Source organism: Phyllopteryx taeniolatus, chromosome 7, assembly GCF_024500385.1.
Source record: "Phyllopteryx taeniolatus isolate TA_2022b chromosome 7, UOR_Ptae_1.2, whole genome shotgun sequence".
Lineage (NCBI taxonomy): Eukaryota > Metazoa > Chordata > Actinopteri > Syngnathiformes > Syngnathidae > Phyllopteryx > Phyllopteryx taeniolatus.
In genome coordinates this window covers 23245132-23265776 of record NC_084508.1, presented here as the reverse complement: position 1 = coordinate 23265776, position 20645 = coordinate 23245132, and the positions used below count along the sequence as shown (strand labels likewise).

At 42.2% G+C, this 20645-nt stretch overlaps 1 protein-coding gene across 6 annotated transcripts in view; it reads right to left on the bottom strand.

The window, feature by feature from the left end:
• Window positions 1-20645, bottom strand: part of ccdc50a (coiled-coil domain containing 50a) — a 33706-nt gene that overhangs the window by 519 nt on the left and 12542 nt on the right. For 3 of the 6 annotated variants that reach the window (XM_061778751.1, XM_061778747.1, XM_061778749.1), the window contains 10 exons: window positions 17673-17802; window positions 15403-15496; window positions 14768-14858; window positions 6925-7788; window positions 6169-6317; window positions 5021-5065; window positions 4438-4608; window positions 2638-2720; window positions 2427-2536; window positions 1-1661 (listed from right to left, as the gene is read on the bottom strand). The exon at window positions 1-1661 is cut by the window's left edge and continues 519 nt beyond it. In XM_061778751.1, the coding sequence (XP_061634735.1) occupies window positions 1642-1661; window positions 2427-2536; window positions 2638-2720; window positions 4438-4608; window positions 5021-5065; window positions 6169-6317; window positions 6925-7788; window positions 14768-14858; window positions 15403-15496; window positions 17673-17802 (1757 nt within the window). In that variant the 3' untranslated portion in view covers window positions 1-1641. Of the gene's footprint in view, window positions 1662-2426; window positions 2537-2637; window positions 2721-4437; window positions 4609-5020; window positions 5066-6168; window positions 6318-6924; window positions 7789-14767; window positions 14859-15402; window positions 15571-17672; window positions 17803-20645 lie in introns of those variants that run through there. The other 3 variants (XM_061778752.1, XM_061778748.1, XM_061778753.1) reach the window with 3 other exon arrangements.

The window sequence follows — 20645 nt, the reverse complement described above, 5'->3', positions numbered from 1 at the left end:
GAACAGAACGGAACATGGAGTAAAAACACTTAAAAAAAAATAAAAAATAAATGTCTCGGAGAACTGATGTGCATTTGAAGTCAGTTTGCCAAGCAGATCAGTTTGAATGCATTCCCCTCCTTCCAAATGTGCTTCTATTACGTTGGAAAAACAACGGAAACCAAAAACAATCCTAGGAAAGAGCAGAAAATTATTACATAAAAATCAACATCTCCCTTTTTAAGCAAACGTAAATATGAGATGAGAAATTGTGTTTCTGTTCCCTTTCTTAGTCAGTTTGGTAGCACATGAAGAATATTTACACACACGCACACACACAAACCATCGAATAACCAAATATTCAATCTCACAAAAGCACAAGCAATGCGCTTGCAGTTCTCATATGGCAAAGCCACGCATCTTCTGTAAAAAATGACTATACAGCAAGTATGAGACTGCTGAGCGTTAATAGATTTAGAGGCTTTACAAATGGGGTTGGGAACATTTTTCCTGATTTATTTTAATTTCATAAAACCTCTGATGGCCATAAAAATGTTATGAAAACCAATGTGATGCAAAAATCTAATATATATATATATATATATATATATATATATATAATATGACCCATTTTCTATAGGACTCGTCCTCATTAGGGTTGCAGGCTGACTTTTAGCAGGGCACATTGAGAGAAAATTTGCACTCACATTCACACCTGTGGCCAATTTCCATTCAACTTCCATTAACCCAACAGGGCAGATGTGCTAATAACTACTTCACTATGATTAACAAAAACATGCTTATTGTTCTATTTTATGACAATGTTGGTTTTGTAACAGCTCCTGTCCAATTTTATCAACCTTTAGACTTGTATGGTGTGCTACATCAAATGCTCTGGCGGACCGTTTATGCCCCACAAGCCGTAGGTTCCCCACCCCTGGTTTTGTTTATTTTATGTGACGCAGAAACGCTTGTAGGTCACTATCAATGTAAGGTCAGTCGGAAAAGCATTCGTGCCAATCCTCTACAGTCCGCCTCTGGAGTGCGGGGGGGGGGGGGGGGGGGGGGGAAAAGGTTGGTGGACAAGTGAAAAGCCAACTGCCAGCATCTTGATTTAAAAAAATAAAATTAAAAAAAATATATGGCTCCTTTGATTTGTTTTTGTTGCATGGCACACCGATGACAGCTTTTAAGGTGGAAGAAGCAGCTGCCAAATGTTGAGGCCACCTCGGACTGAGCAGGCACGTCCCATGAAAACAAAAAAAGATGTCAAGGAATGTGAGCTGACGAGGCGGCGTGGGTCAGAGGCCTGGAGCCCTTGTGATGACGCATCGAAGTGAATGCAGCCTCTGTTTTGACCGCCAGGAACTTTGGGAATGACTGCATGAGATGAGGCTGCTCTTTGGGCTTTATGACAGGTATGAGAATCTGAATTTAAGAAAGAAATATATATATATATATATATATATATATATATTCCCCCCCCAAAAAGGGACAAAGATTCCAGCACGTTCTTTTCTCCTAGTGGGGCCGGGGGGATCCATTGCCAACTCAGATTGTCCGAAGGCTTTTGGTCAGCAGAGTGTGAATGGGTGAAGACAAGACAAGAGGATAAATAAGGGAGGAGACAGAGGAGGACACACAGCCTGTCTGGAGCCTGAGTCACCGCTTGTAATAGGCACCTGTAAAAGTAGACGAGACATCCATCAGCAGATTCACACAACTAGAATTGAAGTTTTTCCAGAAATCATTTTTCTTTTATTACAGCTGGCATCATTTCTCCTGGCTGCTTTCTTTCTCTTAATGCGTGTGAGTCAAGAGTAGTTTGATTAAAGTAAGTACTGTGAAACCGCAAAGGTCAAACAATTCCTTTCCTACAATTTATTCCTGATATATTTTGCAATTATTTTTCCCACGCAAAATAATGGAAACAATATATATCCGAAATACATCTTTTGTGACACCAGCCCTGGAACATTTGCCTGACACACCTGGTATGACACTTCAAGGTTAGTAACCATCCCGCAAAGAAGGCACGCTCAGTTTCCAGCATATGAAAAAAAGCAAGGTTAACCATTGTATATTACAACTAAAAAAAGTTTTACTCACCATTAACTTCAACGATGCAGTATATTTCTGCATGCCTGGGAGGTGAGTCCTTTGCCATTAAGACTATCTGTACCGTGTTTAGTTATTATTGATGTCAACTTATTACACACTGTAGCCACGGAGTACTGAAGCCAGCACAGCAATGCATGTACCGCCTTTGAAGCTAGGAGTTCAATTTCCTGTTCTACGGTCATTGTCACACCAGTGCACGTTTGTGGAGTTAATCCGTGATTTTGTTTTTATTGATCTGAAGTCTCGCAAGCTGTCCAAATTGCACAAAGGGTGTTGGCCATGTCAAGAATCGACTGCATTTGTGTTAAGTGGGTGGAACAGATTACCTTTGTACGCAGCCTCGGGTTTGGCAGGCGCCCGTTGGGGAGCAGCGTGGTCGGCGTAGCCGTAACCAGGGTTCACATTCTCATACTCGTGGGTACGAGGATGAGATGGCCTGGTGCGTCAACATGGACAGTCAATAAAAATATTACAAATGATAAAAAATAATATGAGGACATTTAGGCTTCTTGGCTGGATGGAGAAGTGTGTCGTTACCTGGCAGGCCTGTGGTGGTTCTTGTGCCTCTGGTGGTCATGCTCATCTCGGGTTCGAGGTCGAACAACATTATCCGAATTTGACTGAAAACCGACAAAGAAAACAAACGCATTCAGTAGTAAAAAAAAAAATAGGTATACCTGCACCTAATGAGATCCAATGCAAGAGCTGTGGGGTGGGGGAATGTCAAATGCTCTCCCGAGAACTTAATGAGAACAAGCGCTATAGAAAATGGATGGACATAGATCATTTTACACTTGAGACTATGTGAGTCCCAGGATGCAAATGTCTGGAAAAAATGAGTCCCAGCCCTGGAACAAGGAGTCCCCTGCAACTTATCATCGCGGAATACAGATAGAGTAATCCTCCGCTATACCGCGGTTCTTGCTTCGCGGTGCCGCTATAGTGCAGATTTTCATTACAGTTGTTACTCTATTTTTTAAATTGTTTGTACAATATTTTTGTGTTATCCATTGCTCTTGCTCTCTCAATATCTTATGTTTCAGCCTGCCACGATAGCAAATTTATATATTTTCCCCAAAACTATCGCGATAAATGAATAGTATCGATATTTGTTTTTTTTTTTATGCCACTGATATAATGATAGAGCATAGTAACTCAAGTACATCCTTTTTAAGAACAAATAACTTAATTCTAAAGAATATTGAACATTGGCATTGTAAAGTCGAACAAATAAAACAGACCCAGGCTCGGTTCACAAAACCTGCACTTAAACAAATAAAGATTTGGCACAGAGGTATAGGGTCATTAACCGACGAAAGAGGCCCAAAAAATTTCTTAAAGCCTGCCAAATTTGAATGAATAATACAAAACAAATAAACAACGATGTGCTCAAAAGTATTTGGGCTTTGTCACTGTTTTTAAATCAGATGTCATTCATTTTAATATCGGTTATTTTTATTTTATTTTTATTTACTGTATGAATGTTGTGTTATGTACTGTATAATTTCAGCTGCCTGTATACTTTCTGCTGCCTCTTGACTTTTGAAAAAGAGATTTTATATCTCAATAAGCTTTTACCTGGTAAAATAAATGATAACTAAAATGGAAAATAGGGGCTGCCCTCAAGCTGCTGGAATGTGAGACCTTCACCCGTCAATCAAATGACAAATGAGTTAGCTGAAGTCAACTATTGCCTGAATATTGACAACGTGTGCCGCTGTGGTTATGGTAAATAAACAGTTAACTTTCCCATACGTATTCATGTGTGTGCATGAGTTATGTGGGGAACACACACACACACACACACAACTCTGAGCGCTGCAGTTTTAAACGACGTCATCGACGTCGAGTGAGCTGTTTAGCGCCTTAGCTTGCTAGATAATGTAATAAATAGTTAAATTGCATCTATAGAGCTAACCACAACAATGAAAATGTATCGAGTCCAGAAAAAACTCCGGGGTCCATTTTGTTTATCGACGGATAACCCGGCCTACTCTACCTAGGAATGGCTAGCACCTAGACAGAACTTGTACTTTTAGTGTATTCCTCCTTCAATTTGCTGTGTGTGGAAGCTCATCACCAACACGCACACATAAATTGGGCTGGTTTTAAGCCATGCATCTACGGACGCAGATTGAAATTACTTCATGCGTCCCCCTGCTAATATTTGGTCGCCTCAGAAGCAGGATGCACATCAAATGAGATCCCTGGATGGATACACATTTCTAGTTTACAGTGGTTTGAAAATCAGACAGAATCATTGCTTTCCTTTCTGATATGTATCTTCTAGAATTCAAATAATCAACTTTAGAATTAGAACTATCAATCGACACATACCCTATTGTCCCCCTCCGGTCGCCTCTTTTCCATTGCCATTTTCTCCATTGCAGAGTGGTCCCTCTCCCTCTCTCGTTCCTTCTCCTCCCGTTCCTTCTCCCGCTCTTTCTCCCGTTCTCGATGTTTTCTGTACTCCTTCTTCTCTTGTTCCATCAGCAGCCGAGCGATTTCCTGATACAGGTCAAACAGCATTCATTGTACATCATTGCTGTCGGGCAGAATCCTCCTATCTCCAAAACCAAACAAAAATTCTTATTTCCAACACTTTAGATTGGTCAGTAATTTGTCAAAATAAACCTATGAGGGGACTAACCAACAGTATCCATTTATGAGGAAATGCAAAATTGACACAGGAGTTTTCCCACCCGACAGGGACAATATGAAATGACTGATGTACTTCCAGGTGTCACATTTCTAGGGCTTTTATACTAATATTTTAACTCATAAAAACCTGCAACTTAAAAATGAACTAGAAGAATAAAAATACTATTTGTAGACAGTCACAGGGTCATCTGATTCATCATTTCGTATGAAAACACACGCTGAGCAATATTAAAAGACAAAAAGGTTCTGGCCCCGGTACCTCATCTTGTGCAACTTGGGCTGCACGCACATGGCTCTTGCTTGCCTGAAACGGACAAAAACAATTATGTTTTTTTTTTTTTTCTTTAAACTATAACACTGGGTCACTTCCCCCCCCTAAGTTGTCTATGTTTCTTCAACTGATTTAGCACAATTTTGCATCTCTGAATCCGTTTCAGATTTTTATGCAAAGTTGTTACCAGTATCAGTAACAGTCCAGACCTGTCTCCCATTGAAAATATGTGGCGCATTATGACGCACAAAATATGACAACGGAGACCCCGGATTGTTAAGCAACTGAAGTTGTACATCAACAAGAATGGGAAATAATTCCACCTGCAAAGTGTCAACAATTAGTGTCCTCAGTTATCAAATGCTTATTGAGTGTTGTTAAAAGTACAGGTGATGTCACACAGTGGTAAACATGCCCCTAGCTCAGCTTTTTTGGAATGTGTTGCAGGCGTCACATTAAAAATGAGTGAATATTTGACAGTTTGAACATGCAATATCTTGTCTTTGTAGCGTATTCAACTGAATATGGGTTGAAAGGGATTTGCAAAATATTGTATTCTGTTTTCAATTACGTTTTACACAACATTCCAACTTCATTGGAATTGGGTTTGTATTCAAAATGGGTAAAATCCCGATGAGACAGTGTTTAAACCAACACAAAAGATATGCATATATAATATTAAGCAGACAGAGGGTTAAGTTTTTCCTCTGCAAGCTGGGTGATAAAATATGTACATAAATATTACACATTGTAGTTAAATGTGTCAAATACTGAATCACTGTCTGATGATGTCATTGTTTATCACAAACGGCACAAGTCCGGACAGGAGACAGTTTTAGGATCCCTCTGCATTGCTTGGCAGTTTAATGAGACGGGATCTTTCTCCACTGTAATGCTGTGGCGCCCATTTACAGTTCGCAAGCGATGCTTAATTTATGTTTACACTGATCGGACACAACATTACGACCACTGGCACAATATACTTAAATTTAAGATACAGTCCAATAATGCCAATTAATATTAGGATGCGCTCAGTATGATGCAGTGCAGTTCTAAATTAATGCAAACTAAAACCACAAGTACAAATGGTCACAACCATGCGGCTGGTCAGTGTAAATATTTATTCAGACATTCACCTTGACTTCCTCCTCCTGCATTCTTCTGGCCACCTCCAAGTCCTTGGACTCCTGCACACGCATATCCAGCTTGGTCAGGTCCCGAGTGGCCTCGCCAAGCCCGTACTCTGCTTCTACAACTGCTCCACTCCCTTTGTGCACAAGTCGACCTGTGTAAGTGAACATATAGTATTACTGATTTAAAAACAATACAGTACTTGCTTGACCTAATAAACTGTAGCATTAGATTATCAGTTGATAGTTTGTTTTAATTACCAGAGAGCAGTGGAAAGGTGTCAATAACTGATGATCAAACCCAAGATAATCATTTCAATTTACATTAATTTCTTCTTGATAATGGGAGATTACGAAGCTATGAAGGTACCTTAAAGGACAGCGTCGATGTGCGCTCACACACAGTATTTAATCCTTTGGACCGCTTCTGTGATTAAGCAGAATAAATTGCTGAGCAGCCCTGAGGTCCTTTTAGAAAACTAGTCATGCACTCCTACTAGACTATTACGGCAACACTTCTCCAAAAACCAAATTTCACCCCCTTAATTCTCATCATTTTTAACTTGATCACACTAAAAGGGAGCGAATACCACAACAGAAAATCACTTCAAGCCATCAAATCACCAAGCTGACAAACAGAGTCATTGTGTGTTCATTAGAGATTTTAGATCAGCCCACCACCTGAGATTGGCAAAGCAACAAGCAACCACAGCACACCAACGCAAACCTCCATAGAACCCAGATGGAGGATCAGGGTGGTACCTGTCTCGTTGCTGGTGGGTGTACGATTGCTGGAAGATTCCCACAAATCTCTGCTGTCACCTCTCCCGTCGTTGTTCCTGTGCTCTTCAAACACTTCGTCGGGGCCGGATTGAACCCGCTGGCGACCCCTGGCCCTCCTCGCCCTCTCCGCAACATCCTCTTCTTCCTCACGGGACACTCTGCCCCCCCTCGGCTCGACGAAATCATCAAGCGCCCTTTCCCTGCTCCTGGCCCTTGCTCGTTGTCCATCCGTCCCTCTGTGTGTCTGCTTGTCTATCACTTCACACCTGTCCTCACTATGTCCTCCATCTCTGGAGTGCTCCCGGTCTCTTCCTCCTCTCGCCATCCTCATGTCCTGCTCCCTGTCTGACCTTTGGTGTTTCCTCAAATGATGGTCCCGCTCTACTTCCCTGCCACTCTCTCTGTCAAGTCTCCTGTCCTGGTCTCTCTCCCAGCCCTTGTCTCTTTCCTTGGGACTCAGTGGAGAATGAGCTGGCCTCTCTCTCCTTCTTACCGCTCTATCGGGGTCCTCTGCCTTTATGTCATGTGCTCTCCTACCTTCTACAGGTTCATAATCGGGATACCTGTCCCCACGCCTGCCTTTGGGGGACAGCAGGTTATCTGGATATGGATCTGCATGTCTCCCCCGGCCTCCCTCTGCCACCAGGAAATGCTCGGGGTACCTGGAACGGCTGTGCGGCGCTGCTGGATCCTGTTTCGGGTTCCTGCTCTTTTTTGGCTCAACCGAATTATAATCTGGTGAATGATCACGTTGGGAACTCACTGGAGAATACACATCATAAGGGCCTGGGGAGCTAGATGTGTGACGCGTGGGCTTGTCGAGGTCGAGGGGTTGTCTCACAGCTGATCGGAACGAGATGAAGGAGACGTGTTGGGAAGAGGGTGACATTGAAAAAAATACAAATACAAATGGTTCAATGGCACTTGGAGATGTGAGAAGTAACCACAAAGGCAAAATATGAACTTCAGTAGTTAGTACATTCGTGGCGGCACCTGCCAAGGCAGAAACAAGTGGACCCAACGTGATACTGGTTAGTATCCTGAAATATTAATAGGACATGAAGTCAGTGGAAATGTACTTAAATCAAAGACTGGAGGATCACAAGCTCAAAAAACACAGTCACAAGAATGTATGGCTTAAAATGGAACAACAAACTGGGGACTGACATGATGATGGGATGTGATACGAAGTGTTGGAAGACGAATAAAGCAATTACAGTACCAAATACTTATTGCTGAAATGTAGAAAGGTAAGGCATATCGACAACCCCAATTCCAATGTTGGGACATTGTGTTAAACAAATAAAAACAGAATACAATGATTTGCAAATCATGTTCAACCTATATTTAGTTGAATACACTACAAAACAAGATATTTAATGTTCAAACTGATAAACTTTGTTTTTAGCAAATAATCATTAACTTAGAATTTTATGGCTGCAACACATTCCAAAAAAGCTGGGACAGGTGGCAAAAAAGACTGAGAAAGTTGAGGAATGCTCATCAAACACCTGTTTGGAACATCCCACAGGTGAACAGGCTAACAGGTGGGTGCCACGATTGGGTGTAAAAGGAGCTTCCCTGAATTGCTCAGTCATTCACAAACAGATGGGGTGAGGTTCACCTCTTTGTGAACAAGTGCGTGAGAAAATAGTCAAACAGTTTGAGGACAATGTTCCTCAATGTACAATTGCAAGGAATTTAGGGATTTCATCATCTACGGTCCATAATATCATCAAAAGGTTCAGAGAATCTGGAGAAATCACTGCATGTAAGCGGCAAGGCCAAAAACCAACATTGAATGCCCGTGACCTTCGATCCCTCAGGCGCCACTGCATCAAAACCAACATCAATGTGTAAAAGATATCACCACATGGGCTCAGGAACACTTCAGAAAACCAATGTCAGTAAATACAGTTCAGTGCTACATCTGTAATTGCAACTTGTAACTCTACTTTGCAATCCAAAAGCCATTTATCAACAACACCCAGAAACGCCGCCGGGTTCTCTGGGCCTGAGCTCATCTAAGATTGACTGATGCAAAGTGGAAAAGTGTTCTGTGGTCAGACGAGTCCACATTTCAAATCGTTTTGGGAAATTGTGGACGTTGTGTCCTCCAGGACAGAGAGGAAAAGAACCATCCGGACTATCATGGACGCAAAGTTCAAAAGCCAGCCTCTGTGATGGTATGGGGCTGTGTTAGTGCCAATGGCATGGGTAACTTACACATCTGTGAAGGCACCATTAATGCTGAAAGGTACATATAGGGGTTTTGGAAAAACATGTGCTGCCATCCAATCAACGTCATTTTCATGGACGCCCCTGCTTATTTCAGCAAGACGAAGCCAAACCACATTCTGCATGTGTTACAACAGCGTGGCTTCGTAGTAAAAGAGTGCGGGTACTAGACTGGCCTGCCTGGAGTCCAGACCTGTCTCCCATTGAAAATGTGTGGTGCACTCTGAAGCGTACAATACAACAACGGAGAGCCCGGACTGTTGAACAGCTGAAGCTGTACATCAAGCAAGAATGGGAAAGAATTCCACCTACAAAGCTTCAACAATTAGTGTCCTCAGTTCCCAAACGTTATTTGAATGTTGTTAAAAGGAAAGGTGATGGAACACAGTGGTAAACATGACCATGTTTCCAGAATATCACATCTGATTTTTAAAGAATTGATTTGCAAAATATGGTGGAAAATAAGTATTTGGTCAATAACAAAAGTTAATGTCAATACTTTGTTATATACCCTTTGTTGGCAATGACAGAGGTCAAACATTTTCACACACTGTTGCTGGTATTTCGACCCATTCCTCCATGCAGATCTCTAGAGCAGTGATGTTTTGGGGCTGGCGCTCGGCAACACAGACTTTCAACTCCCTCCAAAGATTTTCTATGGTGTTGAGATCTGGAGACTGGCTAGCCCACTCCAGGACCTTGAAATGCTTCTTATGAAGCCACTCCTTCGTTGCCCAGGCGGTGTGTTTGGGATCATTGTCATGCTGAAAGACCCAGCCACGTTTAATCTTCAATGCCCTTGCTGATGGAAGGTTTTCACTCAAAATCTCACGATACATGGCCCCATTCATTATTTTCTTTACACGGATCAGTCGTCCCGGTCCCTTTCCAACCCCATGCTTCACAGTAGGTATGGTGTTCAGCATTCTTTCTCAGTTGAGTTTTTACCAAAAAGTTCTATTTTGGTTTCATCTGACCATATGACATTCTCCCAATCCTCTTCTGGATCATCCAAATGCTCTCTAGCAAACTTCAGATGGGCCTGGACATGTACTGGTGTAAGCAGGGGGACAAGTCTGGTACTGCAGGATTTGAGTCCCTGGCAGCGTAGTGTGTTACTGATGGTAGCCTTTGTTAATTTGGTCCCAGCTCTCTGCAGGTCATTCAATAGGTGTACGTCTTCGATTTTCTAATACCGTATTTTCACAACCATAGGGCGAACCGTATTAAAAGGTGCAGTCTCAGTTACGGGGTCTATTTCTGTATTTAACACATACATAAGGTGCACCGTATTATTGGGCGCAGGCATGGTAAAACATACGGTGGCATGCATGCACGCTAAAACAATGTTTTTAAAAAGGCAGCGGGAGCAAAACTGAGTTCGGTTGTACTTTATTGAAGTATTTAACAACGTACTCACGTTATTTTTTTTATTAATCCTCATCCACAAATGCATCAAAGTCCTCATCTTCTGTGTCCGTAATGAACAGCTGGGCAAATTCTCCAACAAACATTCCGGGTTCCCTCTCGTCATTGTCAGAGTCAGTCTCGTTGCCCGGGGGCCGTTCAGCAATGATGCCGGCTTTCGCGAAAAGGTCGGACAACAGTCAAAGCAGATACCTCAGCCCAAGCATCCATAATCCATTCACATATGGTGGTGTTACTCATTTGGCGTTGCCTCACAGTCTTAGTTGCACTCGGTTTTTCCCAGCGGCTGTGAGATGGGCGCGCATGGAGTCACAGATCAACAGGGACAGTGACGCGTGGAAAAAAAAACATCCTGTCTCTTTACGTACAGCTCACTCTGCCACTCTCTCATTTTCTCTTCGTCCATCCAGCCCTTTTGATAGGCCTTAACGATGACTTCGGCTGGAAGCTTTTCTTTAGGCAGCGTCTTCCTCTTAAAAATCACCATAGGTGGCAGTTTCTGTCCATTACCATGGCAACCAAGCACAACAGTAAAAGCCGACTTCTCGTGCCCCGGTGTGCGTATCGCTACCGTTGTGGTCCCCTTCTATTCTACAGTGGTTCAACGGGATGTCGAAAGTGAGCGGCACCTCGTCCATGTTGGTGATGTGGTTGGGCTGGATGTATTTGTCGGCAATCTTTTTACTGCAGAAGGAGTGGATTTTCCTTGTAATCCGCCAGAAGTTGCTGTGCCATGGTAGTCCTTGCCTGGATGGATAGATGGCGCCGTTTCATAAAACGAAAGCACCAAGACGGTGCTCCTTGAAAATGTTCAATTTTCATTTCTTCTGCGTTATTGCTTTCAGTCAAATGGTGACTGTAGAGACGCTTCTCCCGGCTGTTCTTTTCTCATTAATCCATTGCTCGAGTTGGTTTTCCAACTCGGGCCACTTCGCCTTGTTTCCGCAGAAACTCAGCTTCGTCTTCTTGACTTGGCGAAGCTCGTTTTCCTGCTTCCTCCACTTGCGAACCATGGATTCGTTGATCTTAAATTCTCTCGTGGCTGCTCGATTCTCATGTTCTTCTGCGTAACTGACAGCTTGCAGTTTAAACTGTGCTTCGTAAGCGTGTCTCTTCGGAAGTGCCATTTTTCCTTAGCCAAACCGATTTTGTTTTGCACAATGCACACCCCGGCGCTATATACCTACTGGGGGCGTGCCTTTAGCGTCCTCCTTCACACGCACCCTTCCCCCTTTACATCCGCATGCTGTCCTCAGTCACGTCCGCCTTTCCTTTATAGATTTTGGAACTCTATGCACACATAAGGCGCGCCGCATAATAAGGCGCCCCATCCGTTTTGGAGAAAATCTAAGACTTTTAAGTGCGCCTTATGGTCGTGAAAATACGGTAATTGCTCCCACAGTTGATTTCTTCACACCAGTGCTTACCTATTGCAGATTCAGTCTTCCCAGCCTGGTGCAGGTCTCCAATTTTGTTTCTGGTGTCCTTTGACGGCTCTTTGATCTTGACCATAGTGGAGTTTGGAGTGTGACTGTTTGAGGTTGTGGACTGTTGTCTTTTATACTGATAACGAGTTCAAACAGGTTCCATTAATACAGGTAACGAGTGGAGGACAGAGGAGCCTCTTAAAGAAGAAGTTACAGATCTGTGAGAGCCTGAAATCTTGCTTGTTTGTACTTATTACTTATTTTACTTATTTTCGACCATAATTTGCAAATAATCCATACATCCATCCATCCATCCATTTTCTGAGCCGCTTATCCTCACAAGGGTAGCGGGAGTGCTGGAGCCTATCCCAGCAATCTTCGGGCAGCAGAAGTCACTAAATTGCCCGACGGTGTGAATGTAAGTGCGAATGGTTGTTTGTTTATGTGTTCCCTGCGATTGGCTGGCAACCAGTTCAGGGTGTACCCCGCCTCTCGCCCAAAGATAGCTGGGATAGGATCCAGCACGCCCTTGACCCTAGAGAGGATAAGCAGAATGGAAAATGGATGGATTGATGGAAATTCTGTACACCAAATTTATATAATATAATCAGTGCCAAAATATGCAGTTTAACGATAGAAGTCAATCCCTCATAAATGAGAATAGAATCCATGTTAACAGTATATTAAAAAATAAAATAAATAAATAAATTGTTCGATCAAAGGAAAAGAAGAAGATAGGGAGAGCCATTAATCGCAAATGGATAGAACAGTGGTGAACCTTCCCAGGAGTGGCCGGACTACAAAGACTGAAGCGTACTTGGGTTCTGCAACAGGATAATGATCCAAAGCACACCAGCAAGTCAACTTCTGAAAGGCTTAAAAAAACAAAATGAAGGTTTTGGCCTTCATTATTGCCTAGTGAAAGTCCGGACTTGAATCCAATTGAAATGCAGTCGCATGACCTTAAAAAGGCCGTTCATGCTATAAAACCCTCCTTTTTTGCTGAATTCAAACAATTCTACAAGGAAGAGTGGGCCAAAACATCTCCACAGAGATCTATCTGTTCTATCTTGTCCTGTCCTTCCCTCACAGGGTGTAGCACTACAGCCCCATGCAACACTCATATTTAATGTTTCATTGTTGTAGATAATGTAATTATCCTGTTTACAATTAGTGCTTTGTCTTTTGTCGTTGTTTCTCTCTCCCTTCTAGAAACTTTGTTCTGTTCGACTGATCAAATCTGATTCTCAATAAACCTCAATTATAATACCACAGCAAAAGCTTAAAAAACTCCACTGTGACACAGTAAAACTGTTCCGGCATAAAAGGGATATAGATTTTCCATTCTGCTTGACCTAACAGGACAAAAAAAAATCTTCAAGTGCCTGGGAATTACAGTCTCTCAGGACCTGAAGTGGGAGGCCAATATCAACTCCATCCTCAAAAAGGCCTAGCAGAGGACGTACTTCCTGCGGCTTCTGAGGAAGCACGGCCTGCCACAGGAGCTGCTGAGGCAGTTCTACACAGCAGTCATTGAATCAGACCTGTGTTCATCTGTCACAGTCTGGTTTGGTGTTGCCACAAAGAAGGACTGTAACGGACAGTAAAGACTGCCCAAAAAAATTATCTGTGTCTACCTAGCCCCTAAACAAAGGAAAACAAGTGTATGCAAAATCCTCTTGGACCCTCTACATTCTGGTCACCACCTATTCCAGCTCCTTCCCTCAGGTAGGCGCTATTGAACAATGCAAATTAAAACCAGCAGACCTTCCAACAGCTTCCTCCCTCTTGCCATTAACTTCTTAAACTGTTAACTTGCAATTTCATTGCAACATGCTGCCAACTTTGCACATCTCTATTATGACCGATCTACATTGTTCGTACACTCAATGTTTTATCAAGCTGCACTATTTGCATACTGTTGTTGATTAGTACTGGCCACTCATGTGTGAGAACTCTCTGCACCATTTGCACTACAGTCACTGGACCAGATCATTGCACTATTAGTCACTTTAAACTGCTCTAAATTGCTTGAGAACTGCACCATTTGCACAACTGCCATTATATCAGTATCACCACACTCGTGCTACACTTTCATTGCTCAGTGACTCTCTACAGTTGTGTTTTTTATGTCCTAAATGTATATTTTGTCATAGTGGCTGTTTGTCATCATACTAGAGTGGCTCCAACTATCGGAGACAAATTCCTTGTATGTCATCCAGAATAAAGCCTTCTTTATACTCTCGCGCAGGCGACAGCACCCGTATTGCATCACGTGACCGACGCATTGGGCCGCGCAACCCCTATACGGCACTTGACGCGCACACGGCACAAATTGTCGTCGTGCGTAGAATGCCGCGGAGATCATCTCTCGTGATTGGTCCGTTTTAGTCACATGATGTGATGACGTACTCAGCTTTCCCCATAGTTCCTCAATACCACCATCAAAACACCTACGCTGCCGCCTTCTTGATCGATTTTGCAATATAATTAAACACATCATCTGGTCATCTAGGTCCATTTGTTCAACAGGAGATTACTCCGCTCAGACATAACGGGAAATGTTTTAGGTGAGGGATGGTAACCATGTCCGACAAGAACAACACAAAGTTACCCAATTGGGTGGTCACATATCTGCCATGCAAGTCGGTTGCTCTATTGACTTAATATTTCAGATTTGGCTCTAAATCACACCATAGTGGAATAGCACAAAGCAGCACTATTCTCACCTTCTGGATTCTCATAGTACTCTTCATCTAGGTGTTTCTGTCGTCGTCTTTCCTCTTTCATCTCCTTTTCATAAAGCTTACGAGCAATAGCCTGCAAACACACACATGAAACAAAGATACAGACCTTTGAGTGTGTTTAGAAAGGCAACAGCAAATGAACCGTCCAACTTTTTGTTTTATATAACTGAATATTCACATGTTAATGTTATGCTGATATATACAGGGTATCTGCAAGTTTAAGGAAGGCTAACAAACCTTTTTAAAGGCCACCTCTCATTCACTAAATACGACGACAAGGATTAATCTAGTCTCTCTCAATTATTTTTTTTTTTCCATGTCTTGGAGAGAGGGGCGGAGCGGTCAACTGATCACCACCTGGTGGTGAGCTGGCTCCGATGGTGGGGGAAGATGCCTGTCCGACGTGGCAGGCCCAAACGTAAAATCTCATTTTTCTTTCAGTTTTTAAGGATCCCTGCATATAAATGTCTGATGTCAGTGTTACAGCAGTTCAAGTTACACCCTTGAGCAGTTTAAGGTTTGGGTTGGGGAGGAATTCCCTTTTTAACAAACGGGAGCGGCATTAAAGTCATACTAAGTTGTGTGTGCAATGCGTGTTTGTGCGCATCTATCCTTACCGCATCTTTCTCCTCCTGCTGTCGTCGTTTTTGCTCAGCCTGTCGAACCAGTTGGTCCTGAATCTCCTGGGCCATCTCGTTATCCTGGCGCTCTCTGGAGTTTTCCGTGAGTTGGTGTGTATGTGTGTGAGCGCGGGGAGGAGATAGAGGACAACACCACCTTATTAACTGAAATAAGACAATTGGCTCCTGGGTTAAGTCTTTCATCTTGCTTAACAGTTTAAATGACGGAAGAATGCCGCCTGCTGACGCTTCCTCACATTTATTTCGAATGGAAGGCCCTTATGAACGTCAAGGTGATTCAACTGTATTGCACAAAGGAATTCATCAACTTTTCAAGCGGAATTTCTTTCTTTGAAATGATGTAGTTACATTGCTGTCTGTGCACTAACTGTATTGCACATTTAATGGAAAATTATATTAAATTATCACATTGGTTTACATATCCATAATGTAAATGTTATCCAATATTTTGTGCTATTAACTTGCATTCAGGTCACTTGGTCTTTGCTGTATTTGTGATCGGTTCATGTTGTCTGTGTGACCTTCATGATACCTAGAAGTCTGCAGCCTATGGGTATGCACTGTGTTCCAAACGTAAATTAACTTTTCTATGCTAACAAACAGGAGATTCATTTAGGGAGGTAGGTAAAGAGTTTCTAGTCCAGGAGACCCAACTCATATGAGGACAACCTTGAAAGCAGAATATCTCTCTTTCTACCGGTGGTTAATTTAGGACGCAATACACACCAATGTTTAGAAAATTATAAAACCCTCGACTCTTCCTCATTCTCAGATGGCTGCAGACTGTATGACACTCTGAACTGTTATTCTGAGCTCTTTCCTGGAAAGAAAATACCTACATGGGCTGTCACATCTCTGTCGGGCCAATTATGCATTATTCGTGCACTCATTGTAGTAGTCTCGCCACTCTGCACTATTTGCATATCTGCTGTTGACCAATACTGCCAACTATTGTGCTTGAGAAGTATCTGCACCGTTTGCACAATTGACACTTCCAGATTATCGCACTACTAGTCACTTTAAACTGCATACAATCTCTGCGCGATTTGCACAATAGTCACTGTACCAGACTATTGTTCTATTAGTTATTTCAAACTGCTCTAAATTGCTAGGACTCTGCATAATTTGCACAATTGTAAAAAAAACAAAAAACAAAAAACGTATTAGCATTACCACATTACTGGTAACCTTTTATTTCTCAGCGAGTGTTTTTATTTCTCAAAAATATTGTCTGTCAATTGACTGTCTGTTGTCGTACTAGAGCAGCTCCAACTACCGGAGACAAATTCCTTGTGCGTTTGGTAAATAATAAATAATAATAATAAATAAAGAGGATTATGATTCAAATATTGTCTGCATTAGCACATATTTTCAGAACACACATTAAGCAAATAATATTATGGAACATTTGATGCCCTTTTTACTATTACATTTATCTTTGACAACCTTTTTGTTTTGCTATTTTAATTCTGTAAATGTTATTGCTGCTACTGGATATCTTTGGGATCAATAAATACAACCAGACAATTATGTGTGTAATATTGCTAAATTTGTTATTATACATATGGTTTATAATGCAAAAGGAGAGTACATGTGTGTTCAGGCAGTAGCAGCAGATATATTTTACTTGAGGCCTACCACACTTACTCCATTGCCGAAGCCATGCACCAAAGAGCCCAATAGGACATCACTTGTGTTGGTGAGCTCGCATAAAGTAGTCATGCTTCTCTTCTCATGAGTGCAGGACCTGTTGTTTGTGACAGCACTGAACTATGACTCAGCCGGTTTGTCCCATTAAAATGCAGAGCAGAGAGTGTTTTTTTTTTTTTTTTTACCCCTTATGGGTGGGGCCCAGTGTTAAATGGCAATAGGCCAAATGTTGCAGTGGGCCGCCCAAGTGTCTGTACTGACGCTTTATGACACTAGGTGGGGCACTGCTGCAAAATCTGAGGACAAACGAGTAATTGGTACCTGCCGTGTAGAGCCACCTATCTCACATCCACTCAGCCCAAGCAGCAAGTGCGGGCATCAAATGTGTTGTTAACTGACTGCTACAGTGAAACCTCCGAAGTCGACTGGCACAAAAGTGGCAGTTTGGAGCTGAATCAAGATGTAAAATTAATGCCTCAAGAGTTGAACAAAACTTAATTTAAATCATCATATATGAACCAGCAAGTGAAAGACAAACGCTGGGCCTGTTTTAAATGTAAACAAGCAGAGTGTGTCAATGTGTTTGAGACACCTACATGGCAACATGTTGCTTCTTGATCACGACCTTGGCGATCTCATCCTCCTCCTCCTGCAGCTTCTTGGCCACCTGAAGGTCCTGCTGCACCAGACGGCTCTTGTTCACATTGGATGCCAAGTGGCTCTCAACTGTAACAAACAGAACACATTGCTCTACTCTGCTCTAATAAAGCAGTGTCTTCACACAATGGAAAATGACATATTTACTGAGCCTGTAGTTTTTGATGTTCATCTGCGTATATTGTTTGGATTGCCTGTTGAGAACAAGATGAATGCAGAGGACGTGGATTCGTCATTCTCTGGTGATAAACTCAAAAGACACAAATGAATGTTTGTCGTTGCCGTGCCATTCCAAGGTTAGCGGAATGCACTTTGTGGCCATATCAGAAGATAAATCCTGCTGCCTGACGCACTCGCACAGTTTGGTAAGGGCGGACAGCATCACTCACTTGTACGGTCAGATCTGTTTCACCTGACTGTCCATCTTTTAGATGGATAGTCAGCTTCCTTGTGAAGAGGCCCAAATTACATCTGACAATTTACTAGTGCGAGGCTACATAACATTGCTGCTCTCGAGTTGCCAAGGTTAAACAATGGTGAGTCATCGCTGTTAAAAATTGAGGAAACAGTCATCGGATATTGATCTTTTTTGTTGTTGTTTTTTTCCTCAGGACACTGATTGATTGTTTATAGCATATGATACATGAAATATTTGAAAAATGAGTAAATGAGTCTATCACTCAACATCTTGCCACGAGCAGACCTTGAAGAGTTGTCACATAATTCAGAAGACAACTGACCAAATCGGTGAGGTATCGAGGTGGGAGACTGCATACTGGAATATTGTTTTGGCTAACAGCAAGGACAACTACACAAGAGACGTGCACATACAGACACAAGCGTTGTTCCAATGAAACTATAGCATTTAATAATGATTTTTATTGAATTTCTGTTATGTTGACATCACGGAAGCAACTTTCGTGTTCAAATTAAAATAAAAATAAAAATTATATTTAAAACTGTTCCAAGTTTCATAATGTCTGTGACATGCTATAGTCAAAATAGCCCAAAGATCAAGAATTTTAGCATACTTACACAGGTTTCCCACATATTTAAGCTGTCAAAATTCCATACTTTTTCCAGACCTTAATTACCAGAGTTATTGGTGAGGAGAAAAAAAAAAATTCTCAGTAAAAAAAAAAAAAAAAAGAATAATAATAATAATTTAAGAAATGACACGAATAAATTGAATCAATTGTATCATGTTAATGAATCAATTAATGATGCAATTTATAATTAGTTTTAATTCTGAATATGATAAGCGGTATGAAAAATTGGATGTCTGCCATATGCCAGGTGTTTTTTTTTTTTTTTTTTTTTAGCAAACTTCATGCGAGCCTTCAAGTCTCTTGCACTGAGGAGAGGCTTCCGTCGGGCCACTCTGCCATAAAGCCCCGACTGGTGGAGGGCTGCAGTGATGGTTAACTTTCTCCCATCTCCCGACTGCATCTCAGCCACAGGTATCTTTGGGTTCTTCTTTACCTCTCTCACCAAGGCTCTTTTTTTCCCTCCCCCGATTGCTCAGTTTGGCCAGACGGCCGGCTCTAGGAAGGGTTCTGGTCATCCCAAACCTCTTCCATTTAAGGATTATGGAGGCCACTGTGCTCTTAGCAACCTTAAATGCAGCAGAACATTTTTGTAACCTGAGCCAAATCTGTGTCTTGCCACAATTCTGTCTCTGAGCACTTCGGGCAGTTCCTTTGAGCTCATGATTCTCATTTGCTCTGACATGCACTGTGAGCTGTAAGATCTTATACAGACAGGTGTGTGGCTTTCCTAATCAAGTCCAATCAGTATAATCAAAAACACCTGGACTTCAATGAAGGTGTAGAACCATCTCAAGGATGATCAGAAGAAATGGACAGCACCTGAGTTAAATACATGAGTGTCACAGCAAAGGGTCTGAATACTTAAGGCTGTGTGATATTTCAGTTTCTCTTTTTTAATCTTCAAAAATTTCAACAATTCCATTATTTTCTGTCAATATGGAGTGCTGTGTCTACATTGGGGAAAAAAATTTACTTACCGTATTTTCAAGACCATAAGGCGCACCGTATTAAAAGGCGCAGCCTCAGTTACAGGGTCTATTTCTGTATTTAACACATACATAAGGCGCACCGTATTATTGGGCGCAGGCGTAAAACATACGCTAGCTTAAAACATACGGTACCATGCATGCACGCTAAAACAATGTTTTTAAAAAGGCAGCGGGAGAAAAACTGAGTTCGGTTGTACTTTATTGAAGTATTTAACAATGAACTCGCGTTATTTTTTGATCAATCCTCATCCACAAATCCATCAAAGTCCTCATCTTCTGTATCCGAAGTGAACAGCTGGGCAAGTTCTCAATCAAACAAGCCAGGTTCCTTCTCGTACTCGTCGGAGTCAGTCTCGTTGCCGTGCGGCTCCTCAGAAATGATGCCGGCTTTTACGAAAGCTCGAACAACAGTGCAAGCAGACACGTTAGCCCAAGCATCCACAATCCATTCACACATTGTGGCGTAACTCGTCCGGCGCTGCCTCTTAGTCTTAGTAAAGCTGTGTTCGCCATCTGTCATCCATGGCTCCCACGCCACTCACTTCACTTTGAATGCCCTGTTTACACAGATGTCCAGCGGTTCGTCAAGCCTCCCGGAATGATGGCAAGCTTCCTCACTTGCTGCACATGAAGTTATTGCACTCAGTCAAATGGTGACTTGAGACGCTTCGCCCGGCTGTTCTTTGCTCATTAATCCATTGCTCGAGTTGGTCTTCCAACTCGGGCCACCTCGCCTTGTTTCCGCGTTTTGTTTTTCTTTTTTATTCCGCGGAAACTCAGCTTCGTCTTCTTGACTTGGCGAAGCTCATTTTCCTGCTTCCTCCACTTGCGAACCATGGATTTGTTGATCTTCAATTCTCTCGTGGCTGCTTGA